Here is a 23,103-nt window from a genome sequence, read left to right on the forward strand (position 1 = left end):
GGGGGTAAACTTTGTAAAGTATGTTATAAACCAAAGTCTAGCAGGATAAGGCTAGAATCTTATTACAGTTTCAGGTAGGTACTTACAATAAGACAGTTTATTGATTTCACTGTCATTCTGTTTTTAATCACTCTGCCAACAGCCAAATAGATGGCACATAATTGTTTTGCATGTTTAATTACTGTTTATGCTATTTACATAATAATTCATAAGCAATGATTCTTTAACTAATATACAATTTGGTAAACCTTTCAAGTTAACCAGACTGGTAACTTGAAATACTAGTAATTTATGTATAAGTATACTTTACATTTAACACATTTGGCAGATGCTCTTATCCAGAGCATCTTTACAATTTTCAATCATGTAACAAGGTACACAAGTATAGTGTTAGGAGTCATGTAATGCTGGCCCGAGTGCCATAGGGCAGGACACGCAGATTCCCTTGGCGTGGTGAAACATTTATTAACGAATAACATAAAAGACAATGGTGGCACTCACACATAGTAACAACATTAAACACGAACACGCATAAACATTTTACATCGACAGTAACAGCAACATCAACAAAGACCAATGAAGAGGCACACACAGACGGGGGTTTAATTAGACAGAACAATGAACCCTGTGCAGGTGTGTGCCATCACAGAGGGTGTGGCTACATACACATGTGAACCCCCCTGCCGTACCACGTGACTCGTTGGGCAGGGGGTAGCATAGAGCACTTGCCCGGACAGGAGTGGAACCCCAGTCCCCCACAGGGGAGGCAGCATTGTTACCCTACACTACACTCCATTATACCAGTCTTTTATTAAGTATACTTTATTAAGTATTCTTTATGCTTGTGCTTACAGTATTTCAGAACCATGTAACATGTTTTTATTGATGTCATTAGTCATGATTATACAACATCATAATCTTATGTACAGCAAATTTCTATTTCAGTTAAGATAATAATTTATCATACAGATTGATTCCTTTCCTTTCACACATTTATACAAATGCCATAAAAAAGGGGTGGGGGGGCAATGAAAATATCAGGCATCTGCGTGTTGGAATTTCCTGGTGAAAGATGATGTTCAAAAATGCTTCTTATATACAGTGCCAGTTGATGGTGAGTTAAATGAAGTGTGTTAAAGCAGGTCAACTGATGATGGGATTCTGACCAATGTCAAATTAGTTTAATCTAAAAACACAAGTGTTAGTTATCTTCTGATACACGTTACAGCTGAACCATGGGAGAAAATCCCTGAGGATTGAGGATCCACTACTCTGCTTGTTACTCTGCTCATTAGTGGAATTATCACCAATGTTTTGTTATTTGTTTGGTTTGATGATGGCCATAGTTGATTGTCTCATTCTTCTCTTACTCACTGTGAGGCCCTAATAGGAAAATGGAGGTTTGGAAAAGGATGGGGAAAGGGGGTTAGTGCTTGTCTTTACCCCTCACAGTTTGGAACTCTTGTTCTCTAACCCCATGTTGCCTCCACTATACTCGGGTGAACGTCCCATCTGTCCGGTCAGGAATAGCAACCAACTGCATCAGGAGAGTGAACAGTAGGACAGAGGCTGAGTCTGGTTTGAAAAGAGTTGCTCTCCAGCTCCAATACAAAGCTGAGATGTAACAAAACCCTTCGTTGATCGACTGTCCATCTGTTCTCCTCCACAGCCAGGTGGGTGAGATTGCAAGCGCTTTGCTCCTGAACCTGCAGACCCTCCGGTTGAAGGCCCACTCCTTACCACATGAGCTTGCGTGCCACCGCTGAGTCGCTGGGTGACTGGAGAGGGGAGGAGCTTGGCCAGTCTCAGCCCAGCTTTCCTAGAGCCCCCCCTCCCCACCAGCTGTGTTAATGATTCACTTTTACAACAGCATGATTGCAATCAACACTTGCCCGTGCTCAAGCAACGACAGCCATCAGAAGATCACAAGGAGACGGGACGGTAAGAAGAGTCTGTTTACGCGGTTTTGGATTTTTAGAGCTCACTACTATTCTTGCTCTTTTTTCTCCTTTGGAATCGCATTTTAAAAAGAGTAAAAAAGTTCTCATCTTCGTTACATTGCTTTTGCTAAATTATTCCTATCCTTCTTCTTTTGGTAGGCTTGTAAATTGATATTCATAATATTTCTTGAGCTGTAAGCTTTGTCATGTCCTATATTGAAGATTTCTAGATTGCTTGATTGTTTGTTTGTTTGTCAAATCATATACCTGGATTTGAATAATCTACAATTAGAAAACAAAGATGTTCCTTCTTGCTCTTTCTTGTTCTTTAGATTGATTTGACAAAGCATTGCTTAATTTTCCCCAAGTGTCACATCCCCAAATACAGTACAGTAGGAGAGAGCAAGTATTGCAGTACCTTGAATACAAAGATCAGAATATATCCCTCATAGTTAAGATTCTCTATGTTCTGAACTCTATACATCACATTTGGGAAATATGTCCTGAACTCCCATTTCAATATACATGCATACAAGTTACATATTTTGTTATTAAAAAAAAGAAATAAAAATATTCACTTAAAAATTGTGACAATTAATGACAAACAGTGGGAGTTATGGGAAATTGTTTAAGTTTTGATGACTGACCCATATGATAAACCTCTTCCTTAGTCACATGTTTGCCATCTACAGACAAAGGACAGAAGAATGAAGAGTTTATTACTTCTGCTCCTAGTTCTCTTTTCCACATGTAAGTATGTCACCAGAAGGTGTAATTGATATGCTCATGGTTAGTGATTGTTGCGTTGCATGAGCTCAAAGTCCAAAATATTGTCTAAGGAATTCAGTGAGGATACACTCATGAGTGATCTTTGTGCCATTGTAATGCACAGGCTACTGTCAAAATGTTCCAGTCATCAACACAGCAGTAGTCCACGTGAGGGAGGACCTTCCGAAAGGTGCAGTGTGTCCATCTCGAAACAATGATAATGTCTCATGATGCTGTACAATATGACAATCATACATAACTAAGCATTAAATATCCATGAAGACAACCGACTATTTAACGTGCCTGCAAACCATAGAACTTAAGGATCAAGTTGTCCATTTTTAGGGTTGCACCAAACACAATCAAAAGTTACTTTTGTTTTCCCATTAAAATTGACACCCACTGAGTTTAAAAGCCACAATGTTTTCTTCCCCTCCCCCACAGGCGAATTTGCATTCAAAATTGATGCATTTGATGCAGATAGTGACCCTCTGACATATGGTGTCAAAGACAATAATTATCATTTCAGGGTGTCTAAAACTACCGGTGATGTTTACATCAACAACACACTTAACAGAGAGGTAATTCTAGTTTAAAGAAGCCATGTGAACACAAAACATTTAGTAATTTTGTGCATTGTCAAAGAGCAGCAAATAATCTCTTTTTTCCCCCATAGGTGCAAAATATAATTTCAGTAGAAGTTACTGTTAGCGATGGAGTTTATGCTGAGGTAAGTTTAATTCATGCAAAGTGCAGCATGGGATCACAGTTCTCTTAAACATCACTCTAACCCTAATCGTGACTCTAAAACTAAACATTATATTTTCAGACAATGAAAACAATAAGTGTTATAGTTGAAGATGCAAATGACAATGCACCAGAGTTCAAGAACACGCCATACAACAAGAAAGTGCCAGAGGCGAGTCCGGTTACTGCACATACAGAGAACTTTTTTTAAGCAGTCAAAGTGGTCAGAGTCAAAGAGACTCTTTTTCCCCTTCTGTTTGTTCAGTTTTTATCTCAGGAAAAAAGTTTCAAAAGCTAAAAAAATGTTAAAAAGTTAAATTAGAGAAGCTTATAAAATCCTGTCAACCAAGCACCATTCGGGCATCATATCATTACACTATTTTACAGTATAGAAATCTGACTAGTGAAGCAGAGTTGCCTTTTAATCTTAAACGCAACGCTGACTTCTGTGCCTTCCTCAGTGGTGTGATGAGAGTGCAGTGGGAAGGCATATAATGTCTAATTTTAATGTCTAAAAAATCAATTCTGCTTCCTGTGTGAAGTACTGAAAAAAGCTGACAAGCTTATGGCCCCAGTAGATTCTCATCTGAAGTTTTGTTGGTTTTGTCAAGCACATGACCCATGCACCCATGTAACAGATGCACAGTTTGTCTACCATGCCATTTGTTCAACATTGTGCGATCTCTCTACCTGCAGAACACACCTGTGCACAGCACAATACTGACAGTGCTTGCAATAGATCTTGATGACGGACCAGCAGGCCACGTCAGTTACTCCATCCATGAAGTACGTTTCTATTTACATACCTCGTAAAGGTCATTGGATGTCGGGGGCTTGTCTTGTGGTTCAAGCCCAGAAATGGTCAGCGCAGAAATGGTCATATATTGTGTCTTTGAGTTTTTTACAGTTTACAAAGTAAACCAGCTTCAAATTGAGGCAACTGGTCTGAGGGTTCATTTAGTGTGCAGGAATTTTGTTGAGCGCCGATTCTCCATATGAAATCACTGTTGTGCTCCCATGTCTGTCTCAGGTTCAGCCTACAGATGGAGCTCGCATGTTCTCTATTTCTAATGAAGGACACATCAAATTGAATGAACCACTGAATTTCACTGACAAGAGTGCTTTTTATCAGATAATCATCATTGCGACTGTGAGTCCACCTTCACACCTTCAGAAAGATGCTGGTTGTTCAGGACTTGTTTCTGGGTTCGAAATGATCATTGAAACTATATTAGAGTGTGCTGAAAGTTCATATTGGTTACTTCGTAGGCTAATTTACTCCATCATTATGTCGAGAAGGACACAATGAAGAATGTTAATTCAGTTCCTTACTTGTTTATTTGTTTATTCCTTATGTGCTCCAAAGGATGGCGGTGGACCATTGTATGACAATCCCCACTATGTTCAGTCCAGCAACACTACTGCTTTCATTACAGTGGTTGATGTACCAGATCTTGATCCCCAGTTCTTAAACCTCCCTAACATGGTCACTGTCAATGAGAATTCCTCAGTGGTATGTACCATGTGGTTTTGATGTTGTCTTAAAGGGTAAAATACAAAAAAGTTGTATTATTTTAAAATGTTATCATTTATTTTGTCTCAAAGGACAGAAAACAAAAACATGTGATGTCATTATTTGTAGGGAACTTCTGTATTTAAGGTCCAAGCCAGAGATCCAGACACAGGAATCAATGACATCATCTGGTACAGCATCGCAGGTGAGCCAAACATGGATCTGTACTGGATCGCACTGCAAACTCCAATCAGGAAATGATTGATGTTTCACTGTTTTCACTTGTTTCCTGGGTTTCATCGATGTTTCATACATGACATCAGAAACAGTGACAATAATGAATGAAAAGTCAAACTAAAAACACTCTAAGATGTTTTGAAAAATAAATAAAAGTTGGCACCAAATGAGTGAGTAGAGGAAGAGTGCATGGTGTTCCAGATCCATCACTAGGCTCAAAAAAACGCTCTCCCGTCGTTTGAGAAACACTAACCCTTCTTTTTGCAGACACTAATGAACCAGACCTGTTCCAGATCAACGAAAATGATGGTGTTGTTTCCATCAAGACCGTCTTTGATCGAGAGGCACTGCTGCACAATGTTGTACAATTGATGGTGAAGGTATCGCACGATCCGACATTTGTAGCATAAGGTATATGCTGTACGTGGGCATGTATGGAAGCAAATGTAGGCAACCATACCCTGAGGTGTTCAACTATGGATGTCAGCCTTCATTTGCCAGTGTCAGCTATCATGAGGGGGTTTTTTTTGTTCTTTTTCTTTACTGTGCCATGAACTTTTTAAACTAGAAGTATTTTAAGTTAAATTTTATTGAGCTGATTTAATAAATGGATGTAATAGCCTAAATTAAGTTTTACAGCAGTAACATCCATGGCAGTTTGAAATTATTTGTTGATTGATGGTTTCTTGAAATTGATATCACATTTTTCTCCAGGCTACTGAGACCAAATTAAATGTGGACAACAACTACGCACACACGACAGCAAAGCTGGACATCACGATAGGCGACCTTAATGACAATGCGCCACTCTTTAATGAGTGCACAGAGGACCAGTGCTTCGAGACCAACACCTTCACCGGCAGCATCAATGAGCACTCTGTGGGGCTGTCCGTGACGGGCCTGAACATGAGGGTGAAAGATAAAGATCTGGTAAGACGGAGATTATTATTTTTTGTTTCTCACGTTGCTATTTCTCAGGGGGTGTGTCTGATGAATGCACAGCGAAAAACCCACCACTGAGGAGTAGCAGTGCATGACACTAAAGAGGAAACAGGATACCTATGTGTTTATCATGGAAATCGATGACTTTAATGACTTGCCATCAAATAAATTGTAATAGGCAGCTCTTTCCATTAAGATGTTGTCAGTACAAGCTCTTTAAGGTTAGGTCTTGCACTGGTGTTGTTATACAGCTACCCAGTGTAAAACTGAGCCATCCCCTCTCTGAAACTCCACACTGACCACTGTTTAGAAGGGTAATAGAAATGACTGGATAAGCGCCTTTGTGTGTAAATAAAAATGATGACTTTTAGGGTGAGAACAGTCGCTTCAACCTGCACCTTGAGGGACCAGATCAGGACGCCTTCTCCGTCTCGCCGGTGTCCGGCAGTTTGGAAAGTAATGTGCTGATCCAGGTCAAAAACCCCAACGCTGTCGACTACGAGAAGACAAAGACGATGACCGTGAAGGTAGGCGCGTATAGGCCTGGCTCTAGAGAGCTTCTGGTGATTTTGCCTACCTTTTAACCCATGTCATGATTGTTGTAGTTTAAGAGGAATGGACCTTTGTGTAGATAAGGAGGGAATGTAGACCATGCTTCCTCTTTTTCCCAGACATGTCCTCTTTTTGGGACCTAAAAATGTGTCCAGCTGGAATTTCTAAAATGCCTAGAATGTCCAGGATTTGTTTTTCCTTTCATGTTGGCAATTGCTTTCTACAGTCACACACTATGCAGCTGTTTTTGCATTGTTTTGATCATTCTTTATGTCCCACCTTCTTGCATGCCAATATTGGTCAATCATATACACAACCTACATGCAAGTACTGGTCAGACTGCTTCACAGAAGCATATGGCCAGAGAGGATACATAAAGTTTACTTTCTATATGATCTTTTGTATGATGCCTTAACGAGGCCTAAAATACACAAACACACAGTTGATAGTGATGCTCTGAGGGTTGGACTTGGTTTTGTTTTGTGATGTCCATTTTGTCTGTGTACAGTATGCATGTGACAAAATAATGTGACATACATCAGTCTCCTTCCACTCACACCTCACCACCTACACGCTAGCTAAATTATTATATCTGGTTAAATTAGGTCTAATAAAAGAAACAATAAAAACAAATATATCAGAATAATGGATGTGAAGTGGCCCGAGTTTGTGTGGAAATCTGTATTAGACTATATTCCCACATATGGATTGCACATTTGCCTTGTTAAAACGGCATTTGCTTATCTAAAATTGCTTTTCAGGACGATCATAAGGTACATCAGAACTAGTGTCTAGTGAAGTAGTGGATTTTTATGGCAAGTGGCAGTTGTTATATAGTTGTTATGAAGTACTACACAACATCTGTGCTGTATTAAATAATTTCCACAAAGTTAAATCTGTAAACACCCCTCAGCACTATTGTCAGAAATGCTAACGTCTTTTTTTATTATTTACCTTAGGTGATCGCTACAGATGCCTCAATCGACAGTTTTGTTTCTACGGCGACGGTCACCATTCAGATCATGGACATTAACGACAACTTCCCGCAGTTTGAAAAAAAAGTTTATGAATTGTCTGTGCACGAGAAGTGCCCAAACGGAACGATCGTGAGCACCGTTACGGTACGTGTGTGTTAGCCTAAAGCTTGCACGCTCGTTCGCTCCCAATATGGTCAGACCGGTCACGATGACTCTGGCCACCGGTCACTCGTGTCGTTTCTTGTGCTCGCCAGGCGACGGACGAAGACGCGCTGGACGACGGTCTCCTCACTTACAAGCTACTCCCGGAGAGCATGTACGTACTTTAATAGTTAGTTAGTACATAATTTATTTAATAATTAGTTATTATTAAACAAAGAACAGAGCCACTGCATAAGCAACTGCAAGCACAATATAATATTTAATTAAAGAAAGCGATACTTACAATTACATAATCATAATGTGCTTAATGATTAAAACTATTGAAATCGTTGACTGAAACTGTTATTCAAAATAACATTGTAAGTTTATTGGGTGTTGTTAAAGAGGTGTGGCATGCAGTAAAAGAGTCTAGTTCAACAAGAGATAATATTTGCTCTTAGCTGAGTGTTACAGAAAGTAAAAATGTTTGGGCCACTCTGGTCTACTCTAAAACAACCAAGTTTAGATGTTTTCTTTTACTATCAGTTTTGTATACTTCACATCCCATCCAGTCAATCTTTGATTAAATGATTTTGCGATTTATACCATATTTGAGGTCAGCACAGGTGATTTCCAGTGCGTTTACACTGAATTCTGTATGTGTATGCAGGGCTGAGTCGGGCAGTGGGATAAGACAGCCATCACGATCATGCTCGTTTACACTGTTTTTCCTCTCCGTCACCTTGTGGCATTTCCTTTCATTTTTGCAGGCTCCCCTTTTTCAACGTCTTTCTAGAAAACGGGACTATTTTTGTACAAAACGGTGACCTATTGGACTGGGGACGTCGAGCTTCCTACTCCCCGACACTGCAGGCCCAGGATTCGGAAGGAAACACTGGCTCCGCCGTTCTGGAGATCTCCATCATTGACATCAACAACAAGGAGCCCCAGTTTCTCAGAGACTACAAGGTCTTCATTGAAGAGAACAATGAGCTGCAACTTCAGGTCGAGGTGAGATCATATTAGGCGGTGAATGAAAACAGTTAGCCACCCTAAGAGATGGATGGTGTGAATGGAAGTGGGTGTGTTAACAGACATGTCTAGTAACTAAGAAGAGGCAAGCCATTATTCAAACGTCGCTGATGGTTTCAGTCCTTTTTTGTTAAAATAAAAGTGGGTTTTCAGACGTCGGTTCACTGTTTGAAATCATTAAAATCAAGTGAATGAGATCAACCTAAGTTTTAACACTGGCCTGATATATAACAAATATAACTAACAAAGACCCAGGCACTAGTATGTGGTGTGAAGCCTTTAATGACAGAACACCAGGTAACAAAACAGGCAAAATCCAAGTTCATAGAAAGGTACAAAGTACAAAGTCCATTAAAAGTACAAAGTTCATTAAACCAATCATCTGTCCAACCAGAACAAATCAAACAGGTAAGGAAAATGCAAAATATCATAAGCCCAAGTACAGAAAAAGTAATCACAAAGAAAGGAGACTCAATAGACAAAGAACCGCCGAGTTGTTTCTCACAGGGATTAGCAAGACCTAGCAAAGGATATAGGGTAAATATACAGAGAAACAAGGGAGCAATTGAAAGACGTTAGCGTAAGGGGACTAATATTCAGGCGAGGATTCCCTCTGCTGGCTGGAGAGAGAACTGCGAGGTGCTGGCATCGCAATAATGTTCATAAATTTAATAAATTTAGAGACAGCAAGGGCATTATAAAAAGTATTCTTGTCATTTAGCAGGATCAATTTTGGATCTGCCAGGAATTCTATGCAAAAAAATTCCAACATCGTAACCTTGTTCATGTGTTTGTTCTACACCAATCCATTTTTTTTGCTTATAGGATGTAGACAGGTCACATCCTGCTGTCTGAGTCATTAATTAATTAAGCAATATTAATGCTTGTACTTATTAATTTTTTTACTTATTGCATAGGCTACAGATGCTGATGACCCAGAAACCATCAACAGCAAAATCCAGTATAGCATCGTGGACAGCACGTACAGCACCAACTTCACCGTGGACCCAGACACTGGGATGATCAGGAGCACGGGCATCCTGGACCGAGAGGCCATCAATCCCGATCTGCGCGGTGTGATCACACTGAATGTCACAGCCACGGATATGGGCGTTCCACCTCTGTCGTCCTGGGTCAAAGCTATCATCAATGTTGATGTGAGTGTGGGCCCCTGCACAGTGTGAAAATGTGAAAAATTATAGGTGTCTGTAGATGAGTATCCCAGCATTTTTCAACCAACAACTGCCGTTGAGATTCCATTATAAATATGTTTCAGATTAAAGGGGTTTTCCATTCTTTTGGAATGGAAAATTATTTTCTATGTTGAAAATTATTTTGTTCTATACACTATTAAATGTGATTAGGGAATGAGATTAGGTTCACTAAACACAGATTTTTAAGACATTCACAATAAAACAAATAAAAAAGGTTAGTTAAATAATCTAGTGATTTTATATTCAGCACTGCATTTCCTGACGTATCCAGTGACAGGTTACATTACATTTTATTAACATTTCCATTTATCCAGAGCAACTTACTGAAGTACTTTGCTGTCCACACAGAAAAAGTATCCTTACCTAGAACAGAGCGTTAGAGTCCAAAAATACCCTTAAATTGCGCATACTGTTAGAAAAAGAGTCAGTGATGATACCTAGATACACACAGAGATAAAACCTTTCATTAATACAAATACAGACATTTTAGAAAGTTCAAGATTAGTGTTCATTTAAATGTTTTTGGAAGAAATACAACAGTGTACCATTGTAAAGATGTGTGTGTGTGTAAGTGTGTATTTGTCTGGGGTTGTGTTTGAATTCCAAATATTGTATTTTAACCCAGGATGTCAATGACAACACTCCTTATTACCTGGATCCAGATTACATCTTTCATGTGAATGAAAGTGAAAAAGGCAAGTTGCTTTGTGTGTATATGTATTTAGTCTGACATATTCTAGAGGTCTTGTATATGTATTCGGTCTGACATATATTCTAGCAGATCTTTGTTTGTATGCATGATGATCTCATATATGTTCATTGCTGGCCCCTCAGGCATATTTGTAGGTTTTGTGCAGGCGCGTGACGCTGACCAAACAGAGTACAACAACCGCACCTCCTTCCGATTCACCGGCAGCGGCCAGAGCACCTTCCTGTGCGGCTCAGCATCCGACGGCGACGGCTACAAAGGCATCATCACCGTGGACCCTGCCGTGGAGCTGGACTACGAGAGTGAGCGCAAGAGCTACACCCTGACAGTGGAGGCAGCTGACTTGGCTCAGCATAGTGCCACGGTCACTGTGCGAGTAGACGTAGTGGACATCAACGACACGCCACCCATCTTCCCAGTCGGCCTCACCATGAGCGTGGTGGAGAACTCGCCCCCGATGACGGTGGTGGGCCAGATCAACGGGACCGATCTGGACGGTAGCTATTTACTGATCTATGAGTTTGTCTCCACACAATGCCACTGTGCTGGTGCCTGGGAGCCATGTGCAAATGAGTGGTTCCTGCTGGATGCCTTGGGCGTGGTGAGGACCAGCCCAGACCACATCATCGACCATGAGGAGTGTGATCGGGTGGATTTGACGGCCAGAGTGGTTGACCTTTACACACAGAAGGGAGGGAATAGCACCCAGGGTAAGTTATACTGATTCTTTACAGGAGGAATAACAAACTGGTCACTGTTGCTTCTTGCCACAGAATGACATGAATTTCAGCAAGGGTTTTAGCTACACATTATAACATTTAATTTGGGTAGTTATTTATATATAGTAATAGTTCACTGAGGAGCTTTTGTTTATTGAAGTATATCACGCTCTTTTACAGGTGTCGTAACTATCAATATAGTGGATGTGAATGACAATGCACCTGAGTTCATCCCAGTCCAGGAATTTTTTGGTAAATTTTAAGCTTTTTAAATACATTCTGATTACTAGGAGTTCAATCACTATGACATTTCACATGTTCATTTACAACGCTTTCAGTCAGCCCACCAGGGGTTTTTGATTTCAGTGTGATTTCAGTGTTTGATTTCAGCTGTGAGTCCTAACAGAGATTACAATGTTGTACAGATGTTTGCTTAGTCTCATTATTTAGTTTATAGTCTAATTTATTTATGAGGTTGCAAATGTGCATTCTCAATGGCAAAGATATGGAGCAGTGCCTGAAACCCGATGTTAAATTTACGCTGCAAACTAATGTTAGCTAACAAAAAATGGCAGTAGGACAATGGAGCAAGTTTCCCGCCAGCTAGCTAAAAATGCAAGAAACTTCTTAAAATAATATGGAGCTTACTAGAAAAATAGTATCGATCAAGCATACTTTTTATCCCCACTATAGTCTAGCTCTCTAGGCTTACTGTCCATTCCAAATCTTTCGGTGTGTTTTAAGAGTCTTTGTGTGTTTTAAAATTTACTGAGAGAAGCAAAAAATGTGCATGACAGTCGATTAGATTCTTGTCCCCCCCACTTAAATTTCACAAATCGTAAACCACAAGTCGAGTCAGTTAAGTTAAAGTTCAAATCAAGTCGAGACGCCATGTTTGGGTCCTAACATGGCTGCTTCTGTCCCCGTAGTTCTGCTCGCCGAGAATATTGAACTGGAATCATCTGTAGCTGACGTTCGTGTAAGTAGAGGGCAATTTTGCTGTGTTGTTATTATCAAAACATGTTCAGTACCTACGTGGTTTTTTTTCCCCGAGGTGTATTTTTTGCCTCTGCCTTCTCCATTATTTTCTCCTGTTAGGATGCTTAGTTGGATTTTATCATGTAGTTTTAGTTATTACATTAATATAACAACATATATCTACATATATGTTTCTAACTCAGTTCTTGCACATAGAGTCTGTCTGAATATGAGAGGGGAAAACGGTATATGCATATAATAGTCTGTAGCAAATAATGGAGGAGCTACCACTTCAGTTGTTCTACCACCTAACCTTGTTTTTCCATGTTTTTAAATGACTGGATTAATAGTTTAATAACTGGATTAGTTGTTTTTTGATTGTTATGTTGTATTTTATTGGTTTGGGATCTCATGAATTCAAAATTTTAAGGACTTGCACAGTGCAATTTCAGTTATGTTTCAGGTTCAAATTCACCAAATTCAATAATTGTAAACGTAGCATTCCTTTACCTTTACTTTAACTGTTTTCTGTCATCGTCCATTACAAAAAAGGCCCAAGACAAAGATTCAGGGGAGAACAAGAATGTCACGTTTAAGGTTACGGGAGTGGACTTTGCCAGCTCAACGGCAGGCGATAAGCCAAACCCAGTTGGCCTAATCTTCTTCGCGGAGACCATAAAACAGCCAGACGCCAATGAAAACTACAATGGCATTATCAGGCAAGTAAGCATGTTTCTCCTGGACCTCAGGGTGTAACCACTTCTGGTGCTCCTCGCTGCAGAACCTCCTTTGATCATTTCACTCAAATGGTTCATGAAATGCTATTTCTTTGATGCTTTTGAGCTGGAATGTGTACCACTATGTACCCCATGTATGAGTAGATGGAGATAGAACAACTCAAATCAGTTTTGCAGTGTAGAGTCAGGCCATCCACATAGCAACCAGTCTCCAGAGTTACTGGCTATATTTGTTGAACATCTTTGTTCATTTTCTTTGCATCTGTTGCACATTTCTATATTGAGAAAGTGTTCCTGATCTATGGCAAAAACATCTTTGGGTTTGCCAGAATCATCAAAGCCAATACACCATTGTTCTAGTCTGGCTATCACCTACTCTGATAATGAGATTATGTGGTCACCAAAGTCCAAACTATGACCCCATAAATGGTGAATGAATTCTTTGTTTCTCTCTCAGGTCCCTCCAGACTCTGGATAGTGATAAAAAGGGGAAATACTTGGTGAAAGTGATGGCAATAAATGGTGAGCTCAGTACAGAAGAGACACTTGAGGTAGGTACCCTGAAAGATCCAGTTAAACAGGTTTTAGAAACCAGGCTTAATTACATTGTCCCAACTGAAGTTATTTGTTAAAGTTGAATAATTCAGTAAGGACAACTCAAACAGCCAACATTCCAGTGTGTTCAGGTTTGCTAGCTGCATGCCATTGTTTGTACATATGCTGCTCTTATAGGTGTGTGCGACGTTCTGCTTCCGTTTGCTCCCTTGTGTGATATGTTGTAGACACAGAATGAGACATGAGTGGCTAGAACCCAAAATGGGAATTTTAATGAAAAGCAAAAAACACAAACGGGTAAAAAGGCTCTCGAAGTGGCACCAGCAGTAAAAAGTAGCCAAAAGAAGCAACGTAAAAGATGGAGTAGCTTTAGCAGTTGACTGTAGGGACTTGTAGGACTTAATTAAGGAAGTGAGATGAGGATCGGGTGCAAGGAACAGATGAGTGGTTGTGAGTTTGATTGGTGGATCTATGGCTGATTGAGGAGTGGGGTGTGACCCCTTTTATTTCACAGCTTATCACGGTCGACAAGTCCTTCAGGGTGAGCCTTCGATTCGATTCAACAGTGGCAGAGGTAAACAAGAATTTGCCTGAAATCAGAAGGTGAGCTATGTCATCACTGCTTCCCCTGAATCATACTGATTACTGGCACTGCTGAAAGCGGTTGAGATTGCACAGTCACCTACTACCTGATTGGCCAGCCCTCTTCCTGGACAATTAGCCAACTATGGAGATTGGACCCCTGCCTAGTCTGTATTATCTGATGCAGCTAATCTGAGTGTTTTTCGAATAATGATGAAGCATGTTTGAGCAACACTCCTGTTCTAAATTACCACAGAAGAACTAAGTCGTATGGTTTAAATCTTGCATACATTTAAGAAGTTCTGATCCATCTTAATATTAAGCCATTTATTTTTGTTGGTGTGAAATTGTTTACAGCTCTCTGACTGGTGCCACTAAAGCAAAAGTGGATATAGTTAAGGTGTTGTCTGAAACTGAGAATGTACAGAGGTAAGATCAGCTCTGCTTTCCCCCTCAAACTACAATAAGTAGAATAAAGTCTAATAATTTGATTAGTAAATATATATCACTTGTATCCAGTCTGAACATGCAATCATTTTCTACATTAACATTAAATTGACTTTATTTTCTTTTTAAAGATAACACCCAAATAATATGTGTATTGAAAATGACCAATTACTGGAGTTATGCTTCAGGTATTCCCCTAGAGACCCAACAAAGTGATGCTGGGTTGTTTACTTGTTTATTCTCCAGGAAAACTGTGACTCTTGTCGAGGCGTACTTCGTGTTCCCCAACGGGACGGCATTGGACTCCGAGTCTGTAGGGAAGATCCTGAATTCACAGGAAGTCTACGAGGAATATGGAGTCATACTCCAGCAGTATGGCCTCAGGGGCATCGTAAGTGTGTCTTGTTAACAATCGACCTGCAGGGTCGCTGTGGTGCACAGCTTTAGTTGATGCATCTCTTACCGCTCAACTTGCAAAAAATCGGTCTGGATAATCAGAGGCACAACCCGAATTCCATGTTCATTCGTGCATTTAGGGCCTTTAATAATCACTGCGATTGGCTCATTCATTAGTTACATTTCTGCAGCTGAAAAGCACATTTGAGCCACCAGAGAACAGAACGGAGCTGTTCATCATGATTGGCCTGGTTGGAGGGCTCGTCATCGTTCTTGCCGTCACTGTGACGTCACTTGTGTGCATTAAGACAAAGTAAGAGCTCTTTTTTTTGGGGGGGGGTTGACCTAATGGCTTACTCTGGGTGATGGCCCATCGCGTTGTGCAGTCCTCCTTTTTACATGCAAATCTGTCAGGCCAAAAGCAAGGTGTACACACAATCCCTCCCACATATTGTGGAAATCTGAAAAGTAACTATTGGCAAACATTGACAGCACACATGCACTCCCACAAGCTCTTGCATAGAGAGGTATCAGTTTAAATGTTTTCAGTGGTTACCTTGTGTTGATTTACGTGCACCCTGTTTTTTCAAGCTACAAGAGGAAACTGAAGGCAGCCAAGGCCATGAACTCAGCAGCTTTGGTGTCGACAGAGAGCCAGAAAGCTGGACCTGTTGTTCCAGGCACCAACATGTACACCAGAGAGGGGTGAGTCCATATATTCCTGTCCAATTAGCCTAATACATTAGGACATAGAAATAAATTCTATCGATATTTCTGTGGCCCTGTAGAGAGCTAGAATGCCTTGGGCCAGTAAACATTCTCACATAAATATTCATGTGGTCTGCTATTTGCATTTGATTTAATAGGGTTTTTTTAATGTGATTCTGTTATACATGACTTATTACAACCTCATGAAAATGTAAGCGCTTATGTAAGCTTAAGTATGGCACAGTCTCACTAAAAAAGTGCCAGTGCTTTCCATTTGCTTTAAATTCTTTAAAATTGTTATTCAAGTTACTTATTAAAGCAGAAAATAAAGTATTGGATATCTTTGCATTCAAGATCGAGGCCCTGTCATCCTTCCTTCGCAAGAGAACAAACACCTAGTCCTGGTGTCTGGTGACCATGTGTAACGTGCTAATATGTGATGTATGTTCTATCAGGGCGAATCCTGTGCTGAACCTGAACTTCGACACCTCCACTGACCTGGGCTTTAATGAGGAGACGTCCTGTGCCGATCAGGAGAGGTAGTTGCCCAGACCCCAGGCTTCTGTTCACACTCACCTAATGATGTTTCCCGATGGACTTGGGTGCTGATACCTCTACATGTATATTTCACAACTATTTCTGAATAGTTCCCAGATAAAATCTATTTTGTATTTCTTACCTATAGGAACACTGATATTTCTTAGGGAATTGCATCAGTAATAGATTGTTTATAATGAATTAGGAATTGCAGATGAATTAGGTGGGCACTGGACACTGGATGTCTGTTTATGTTTACAAATGGATCTGCATGCAGTGTTCCTGGACAGCCACAATTACAGTACTACTGCTGATCATCTACAGTTACAGTACCACTGCTGCTGCTGATCAGCCGCAGTTACACTACTGCTGCTGCTTATCAGTCACAGTTATAGAACTACTGTTGCTGATTAGCCACAGTTACTGTAGTTTTGCTGCTGGATGGCCACAGTTACAGTACTACTACTGCTGTACAGCCACAGGTGCAGTACCACCGTTGACCAGCCACAGTTACAGTACTACTGCTGTTGATACTCTATTAGGATACACACACACAAACCCGTCACACCTCAGGCCATGCAGCAGTAATACTGATGCTTTGTTAAATTCAGATTTTGTGCCTCTTCCATTTTCAGCTTGAATTCTCTCGACTACAACATGGACATGACAGACAAAGACAACATGCCGGTGATGGTAAAGAGATCATAACATTTAACACATAGCTGTATTAGTAAGGTGATCATACACTGTAGTGTTATTGCTCTTCAAAAAGTTACCAGACTTTCCTGTTTCCTGCTATTTTTTGCTTTGCTGTCCTGGGAATTCAGTTCATTTAAGCCATTGAGTATTGTGAGTGTATATGCATGGAGCTTGGAGGAAGACAGCCTTGGACTGTGGAGTTTGGACTCCATTTTTGCTTGTGTTTTATGCTTTCCTATGTGTATATATGTGTGTGTGCATGTTTGTTGGTCTATTATATACACAGTCTAGTCTGTATCATGAATGTGTGTGTGTGTGTGTGTATGTGTGTGTGTGTTTTACCTTGTTAGGTGATTCAGGAAGAACAGGAGAGAGGCGATTCTCCACACATCGAGCCACTAGGGGCTGCATTGGCGCAGCGAGGGCAAAAGAAAAGTTCAGAGAGCCCGGGCATCACCATAGCCAACCCTTTGTTCAGCTCTGTAGACCTCTAAATTCCCATCGGCCAGCTGCAACCTCCACGTGCAGACTGAGAACAAGACTTGTTTTCCCATTCACCCATTCACTTTTGGCCTAGGTTGCAGCAGTGAGACTTTAAACTTAACTTATACAACAAGAATTATTTTTCTCCAGTGCATTGGGGGAAACACAGTCTGAGCTAGTTATTTGGGAGAGAAACTGTCGTATTTGCTGCACTTTAAATAGTTTTAGTATATGTGTATCTTTTCAATTAGTAATTTTATTGGAATCAGTGTATTTTTGTGTATTTCTTTTTTTTTTTTTTGTTATGAAAAGGACAGATGATGTCTTTTTCAAAACTGGTATAACTCACTTTTTTTTTGAACAACAGATTGGGAGGGGAATTCTCCAAAGTTTCAGACAGATTTTAATTATAATCTCTACATTTTGGTCAAAGCAATCATTAGATATTTTATACAAATTTTCAAATTGCAAGTACTAAAGTTCAGCATGTTGCTAATTGTAAATCCTGCCAAATTGTTAGTAGACATGCCAACTTATTTAATACGGCAAATTGCATATCTTATACACACACACAGCTACTATCTGTTTTCAATGTGAAATGTTTTTGTAATTATTAAATTAAAATGTTCATTTGAGACGTGGTAGTGAAATTGTATTGAAAGGAAGATTGGCAGATCTGTGGCTTAAACAAACTGATTCCATCACAAGCATGAGAGAATTTCAGACACGTACATTTGAAAAGTTAATGAAATTTGCTCTTGAAATTTCTTTTCAGAACTGACCTAAAGCAGAATATCTTTGTCATGTGTGTATATATAATGCCCATTTCTAACTATATTTCAAAGACCTACTTGCACCTGTGCAAGTTTGTTTTATATAGAAATTGAAATTTCCTTGTTTTCTATTTCCATGTGTCTTAATGTTAAATGCATTTCACCCATGACTGTGTGCTTATATAAACACACTAACGGTGAGCGGTAAGGAGGCGGACGCATGTGCAGAGAAGAGCGAGATTTATTAAGGGCTAATCCAGAGTCGTAGTGAGAGTAGTCCAGAGTCATAGAGCCAACGCGGAGATTACGGGGATGCATGATAAACACACTAAGGCAAACAAGGAAACCAGGCTATAACATAGGCTAGGAAACACGAAGGCTAGAATAACAAAACAGCCTAACACAAACGAAGGCTTTGAAACGCAGACGGGCTTTCGAACAGCCACCAAACAGAAACGCAACCGTGCAAATAAACAAAGAACAGCAATAGAACGAACAGCCAAGACCAAGGCCACAAGGCAGGGTTTAAATACATGAACTAAACGAAGGACAGGTGTGGAAAATCAAACGAGGGGCGGAGAAAACGAAACTACGGCATGGAACTAAACTACGCATGACTGGGAAAACACGGAACATGGGAGAGACCAATCGTGACACACACGTTTCGAATTATAGGCACATTCAACTCCACATTAAGACAAAGTCATAAAAATTATCAGATATTTGAGAATACCATTTGAGATGGTATTGTTCCACTCCTAGGAAAAATGCACAGCAGAAAGTCACAAAACACACTGACCAACTATAGTCCTGGAGGTGGTAACTATTTTACTACCATAATTAATTATTTAGGGCTGCCTTTGAGGGGATAAACACTATGCTTGCCTTATGGTCAAGAGAGTGAAAAGATAAGACAAGAAAACCGCAGCTCAAGGAGAACCACGGCTCCCAACTAGGTAATTCTGATTACAGAGGTTAAGGTTAGGGCTATGAATAGTATGTGTGCAATTCATTAGATTAATTAATTACTATGACAATGGAAGGTCCCTACAAAGTTAGTAAACAAAACTGTGTGTGTGTGTGAACTTCGGAGATCTACGTTATCCAATAACCGCCGCGCACACGAATGCTTCCGGGCCAGCTAGCTCTGGAGTGTCTCCGTGTTTACTGCAGCTGATATTGTTGAAATTTCTGCTTTACGTGTCGCAGTTATGTAGACACAGAAGACGCCTGGGCCATCCATGACACGCCAACCCAGTGTCCGTTACTTTTGGCAGCGGCCAGCTCACATGCGGGACTCCCCGTGAGGAAGCGTGGATTTGATAAATTGTATGTTTATCTCTGCTAATGAACTAGTTAGACGCTGTCTTCGCAGCTAGCTAGTCAGCTCCTACCAACTGCAGCTATGCAACTGTGCACTTATGTTTATTTACTTGCTGTATCTAACGACTCTAATAAGCGCATGGGATAGCTCGCGCTAAATCTCACGAGAAGGATAGCTAGCACGATTTAGCCGACGCGAGCTCCCGTACATAATCACCGTCTGCACTTCTTCTTTAGGAGAGAAAATGTGGCAGAGCTTGGGTTTGACCGTGCTGGTCATTGTAGCCACGTTGATATGCGTCCTGCTCTTTATGATTTTCGGTATGTATCTCGTGCAGAGATTCTCTTTGTGTGTTTCTTTGTGCATATCCATTTCTCACGTATCTCGCTCGTTTGACATAAAACTGCGTTTATTCGATTGTATAATGAGAATGATTAGACGGACAAGCATGAAAATTGTCACATATCCTATGGTTCATTACATTGAACAGTTCGATAGAGCATTTAAGATACGCGCAGATATTTTTTAAGACTGTCAGCAGGCTTGGTTTCTGTACAGATTTGTCAGAGTACTATTGGCTTTGCTTCTTCGTCTGTCGATTGGGTGTTTTGTTGTAAACGTACACCATTTAACGTAACCCGAAGTACTTTTTGTACTTTTAAAAATAACTAGCTAGGTAAGTGGTGACGTGCACAGCTCGGAGTGTGCTCCAGATTCCGGAGTGTTTCATCTGCCTAGGTTTCTTGCCCGGACCACCTTCACACTCCTTTTTTGTAAGATCCCACACAGGAATTATTCCATGTATTAAAATGTCCAGTTTCGTCTGATAATAGATGGTCCTTCACAAAGGAATTTTGTCTAGATATCTCTCTTTGTTTTTGTTTGCTTAGATAGGGGGGGAATCCCATATTCGTCTGGTTGTTACCCAGTCAGATCTTCCTGCATTAGTTTCCATGGAAGATTCTATTTTTAAATAAAAAATCAGTCACAGACGTTTATCAAAACATACCATTTGAAACAGTAATTTTTCTAGGTTCTCAAATGTTTTAACTGTCATTGTACCAAGTAGTGTATCAGATAGCAATTAATGAACCACTAAGGAATGGCCACAGTAAACAACTGAGCACATGCCATGATGGACTAGTATAATAATTTAGTAATAAATGTAATCTGTTCCTGATTTGCAGGTTGGTATGTGGTGTGGCAACTCTTCCTCTCTAAGTTTAAGTTCCTGCGAGAGCTTGTTGGGGACACTGGCTCCCCCCAGGCAGAAACGGATCTCTCTGAATCCGAGAGTGAGCGCAGCTCACCCCCGACCCCCCGTCACCGGCCGAAGCCCGCCCGCCAAAGAATTGCCCCACCGGCGGGACCCACATAAGGCCTCCGAAAGCTCTGCTCCTCAGGACACCGTCTTTCCCCCTTAGCAGTACACTGGGAACTCACCCCCCCCCCCCATTCTAAAAGGTTCTGATCAGGATTTGACAGCGTGCTCCAGTGTCAAAGCAGTTGCCTCCATCTTGCGTGTGAAATGGCCTTCGTCGGTTTCTCTTCATCATGGTATGTGTTTGGAACTGTGGAGGCCAAGGTGCACTGCTTACTGTCTCAATGCAACCCTGCTGAGTCATGCCACCATTTTTCTTTTTGTAGGTTTTTTTGTTTTTGATTTGTGAGTGAATGAAAAGTTCAGACTGACCTGGTTTAGCCCCTTTCTTTATGGCATGCTGCTACTCATTTTGTTTGCGTAAATGCACAAAGGCTGCTAGGTGAGGCGATGTTGTGGGGGTGTGATGAGTTAAATGGAGGAGACGCAGAGGAGGCAGGTTTACTGCTGTACTCGACAGATGTGCATTGCTCAAATGTTTAAGCAAGCAAAATCCAAGTCTAGGAAACTCAGTTTATCACTGACAATGCAAACTTTTAACTGTTGACATTGTAACTGCAGATATTTACACTAACTCTTATAAATATCTAACTGTAATGTTTGCTGATTTAAAAAAGTGCAATGGAAATGACTATGTTCTCTTCATTATTTGAAATGGCACGCTTAAGTAAAAGGTGGAAGGGCTATCTGCTGGTTAAACAAAAGAGGCCACAGCCCTTGCAGTTGTTCCCCTGTTCCCTGATGAATGCCCATGAGGTGGCCCAGATATGGCCCTGGGGCTTTAGAAAGGCTGCTATGGTTACCGGTGAGCGTGGGGGGTGGGGTTTGAGTCACCCCTTACCACTGATCGAGGACCTGCTGTCTTCAGTCCTCGGTCAATGCTAGGTTGAGCTCAGATTTGTAACTCCCCTCCCCTCATCCTGATGAACATTTCCAAAAAGCCTCTATCCCTTGGTCATTTTGTTACCTACCTACATACAATTACATTTTATGATACCTTTTTAAAAAAAATGTTTCTTTCTTTTATGGCAGTAGCTGTATCTTTCCATTCATAATAAATTTATTTCATAAAATGTCCCTTGCAACAGATGCTGTGTATGTGAAGTGCTTTGTCTTTTCAGATTGCCTTTTTATATTTCTCCATATTCAAGGTGTTCTTACTCCTGATTCCTCCATTAATTATCAAGTAAATGAGATTTGCCATGCTGACAGAGACTCAAGTTATTAGTGGAACACTGAATCCTGTTCAGACTCAAGTCTCACCTTCATGTTCTTTTCCAAACACTTGTTAGAGTATAATGAAGGATTATGTTGCACTAAACCTGGTGTAAAAGGAAAGAGTTAAGATTTATTAAAGTTTGCCAGTATTTATTATATGGTCAAGTACTACATGGGATCTTTAAGTCCTGAAATAAATAAATCCCATAAAATAACAGTGAATACCTTCGGGTTATTTTAATGGCGCTCAGAGACATGCGTTATAATGGCATTCGACCAGCAGATGGCAGTGTTGCGCATCTAGCGCTCCAACATAGTCCAGCATGACGGAGAAAATGCCCCGTAGCATTTCAAAGTGGTCTGCGGTTGTTGACACCACAGGTAAGCAGTCATGCTAAAGAAAGTGTGTGTGTTTGTGTGTGTGTGTCATATATATATATATATATATATATATATATATATATATATATATATATATATATATGAGTGTTTTTTGATTAGCATAACCCGTCTGAGTTAGAACTGAATATATCATCCAGCTCAAGAAGTTTGAATGACTTTTGAAAATGTAGGATATGCACCACCGCATGTATTTCTGCATGTGCCATATCTGGGTAGTGACTCTACAAATAACATGTGACACCTGTGTGTAGGTAAGTTATCTAAAATCATAAAATACAGGTAGACTTTGTTAATAAAATGTAATAACGCAAGACCATTGGTTTTCTATTTAAGATTCAAGATGATCATGCTTGTTAATGATTAAACAAATAAGACGATCCATAACTTGTAGT

At 40.3% G+C, this 23,103-nt stretch overlaps 2 protein-coding genes across 3 annotated transcripts; both read left to right on the plus strand.

Annotated features, from left to right (window-relative positions):
- Window positions 1-1,394: 1,394 nt before the first annotated feature.
- On the plus strand, window positions 1,395-18,170 carry cdhr2 (cadherin related family member 2). Its single transcript, XM_027014401.2, has 31 exons — window positions 1,395-1,400; window positions 2,633-2,690; window positions 2,833-2,898; window positions 3,153-3,289; window positions 3,385-3,438; window positions 3,538-3,627; window positions 4,152-4,241; window positions 4,486-4,605; window positions 4,822-4,968; window positions 5,098-5,173; window positions 5,473-5,585; window positions 5,920-6,135; window positions 6,519-6,674; window positions 7,659-7,820; window positions 7,931-7,992; window positions 8,588-8,828; window positions 9,767-10,006; window positions 10,689-10,758; window positions 10,898-11,482; window positions 11,672-11,743; window positions 12,421-12,470; window positions 13,022-13,188; window positions 13,664-13,757; window positions 14,276-14,364; window positions 14,701-14,772; window positions 15,037-15,181; window positions 15,378-15,499; window positions 15,778-15,891; window positions 16,350-16,433; window positions 17,067-17,124; window positions 17,481-18,170. The coding sequence occupies exons 1-31, from the start codon at window positions 1,395-1,397 to the stop codon at window positions 17,622-17,624; spliced, it is 3,900 nt and encodes a 1,299-aa protein (XP_026870202.2). The 3' UTR covers window positions 17,625-18,170.
- Window positions 18,171-19,250: 1,080 nt separating this feature from the next.
- On the plus strand, window positions 19,251-22,180 carry smim13 (small integral membrane protein 13). 2 transcript variants are annotated; one of them, XM_027014421.2, is made up of 4 exons: window positions 19,251-19,342; window positions 19,596-19,715; window positions 19,947-20,030; window positions 20,898-22,180. In XM_027014421.2, the coding sequence occupies exons 3-4, from the start codon at window positions 19,955-19,957 to the stop codon at window positions 21,086-21,088; spliced, it is 267 nt and encodes an 88-aa protein (XP_026870222.2). In that variant the 5' UTR covers window positions 19,251-19,342; window positions 19,596-19,715; window positions 19,947-19,954; the 3' UTR covers window positions 21,089-22,180. The 2 variants fall into 2 exon arrangements, with proteins under 2 accessions (XP_026870222.2, XP_026870221.2); XM_027014420.2 differs by lacking the exon at window positions 19,251-19,342 and having other exon boundaries at window positions 19,507-19,715.
- Window positions 22,181-23,103: the final 923 nt, after the last annotated feature.

This window comes from Electrophorus electricus, chromosome 1 (assembly GCF_013358815.1).
Source record: "Electrophorus electricus isolate fEleEle1 chromosome 1, fEleEle1.pri, whole genome shotgun sequence".
NCBI classification, from domain to species: Eukaryota; Metazoa; Chordata; class Actinopteri; order Gymnotiformes; family Gymnotidae; genus Electrophorus; species Electrophorus electricus.

What these genes read in the sequence shown, in the direction of transcription:
- cdhr2 (XM_027014401.2), top strand. An exon ending in GGGAGGGAATAGCACCCAGG is followed by an intron (nt 11,483 to 11,671) that starts GTAAGTTATACT and finishes GCTCTTTTACAG; the next exon opens with GTGTCGTAACTATCAATATA. An exon ending in GAAACTGAGAATGTACAGAG is followed by an intron (nt 14,773 to 15,036) that starts GTAAGATCAGCT and finishes TTTATTCTCCAG; the next exon opens with GAAAACTGTGACTCTTGTCG.
- smim13 (XM_027014421.2), top strand. Translation starts at nt 19,955, where the DNA reads ATGTGGCAGAGCTTGGGTTTGACCGTGCTGGTCATTGTAGCCACGTTG. An exon ending in CCTGCTCTTTATGATTTTCG is followed by an intron (nt 20,031 to 20,897) that starts GTATGTATCTCG and finishes CCTGATTTGCAG; the next exon opens with GTTGGTATGTGGTGTGGCAA.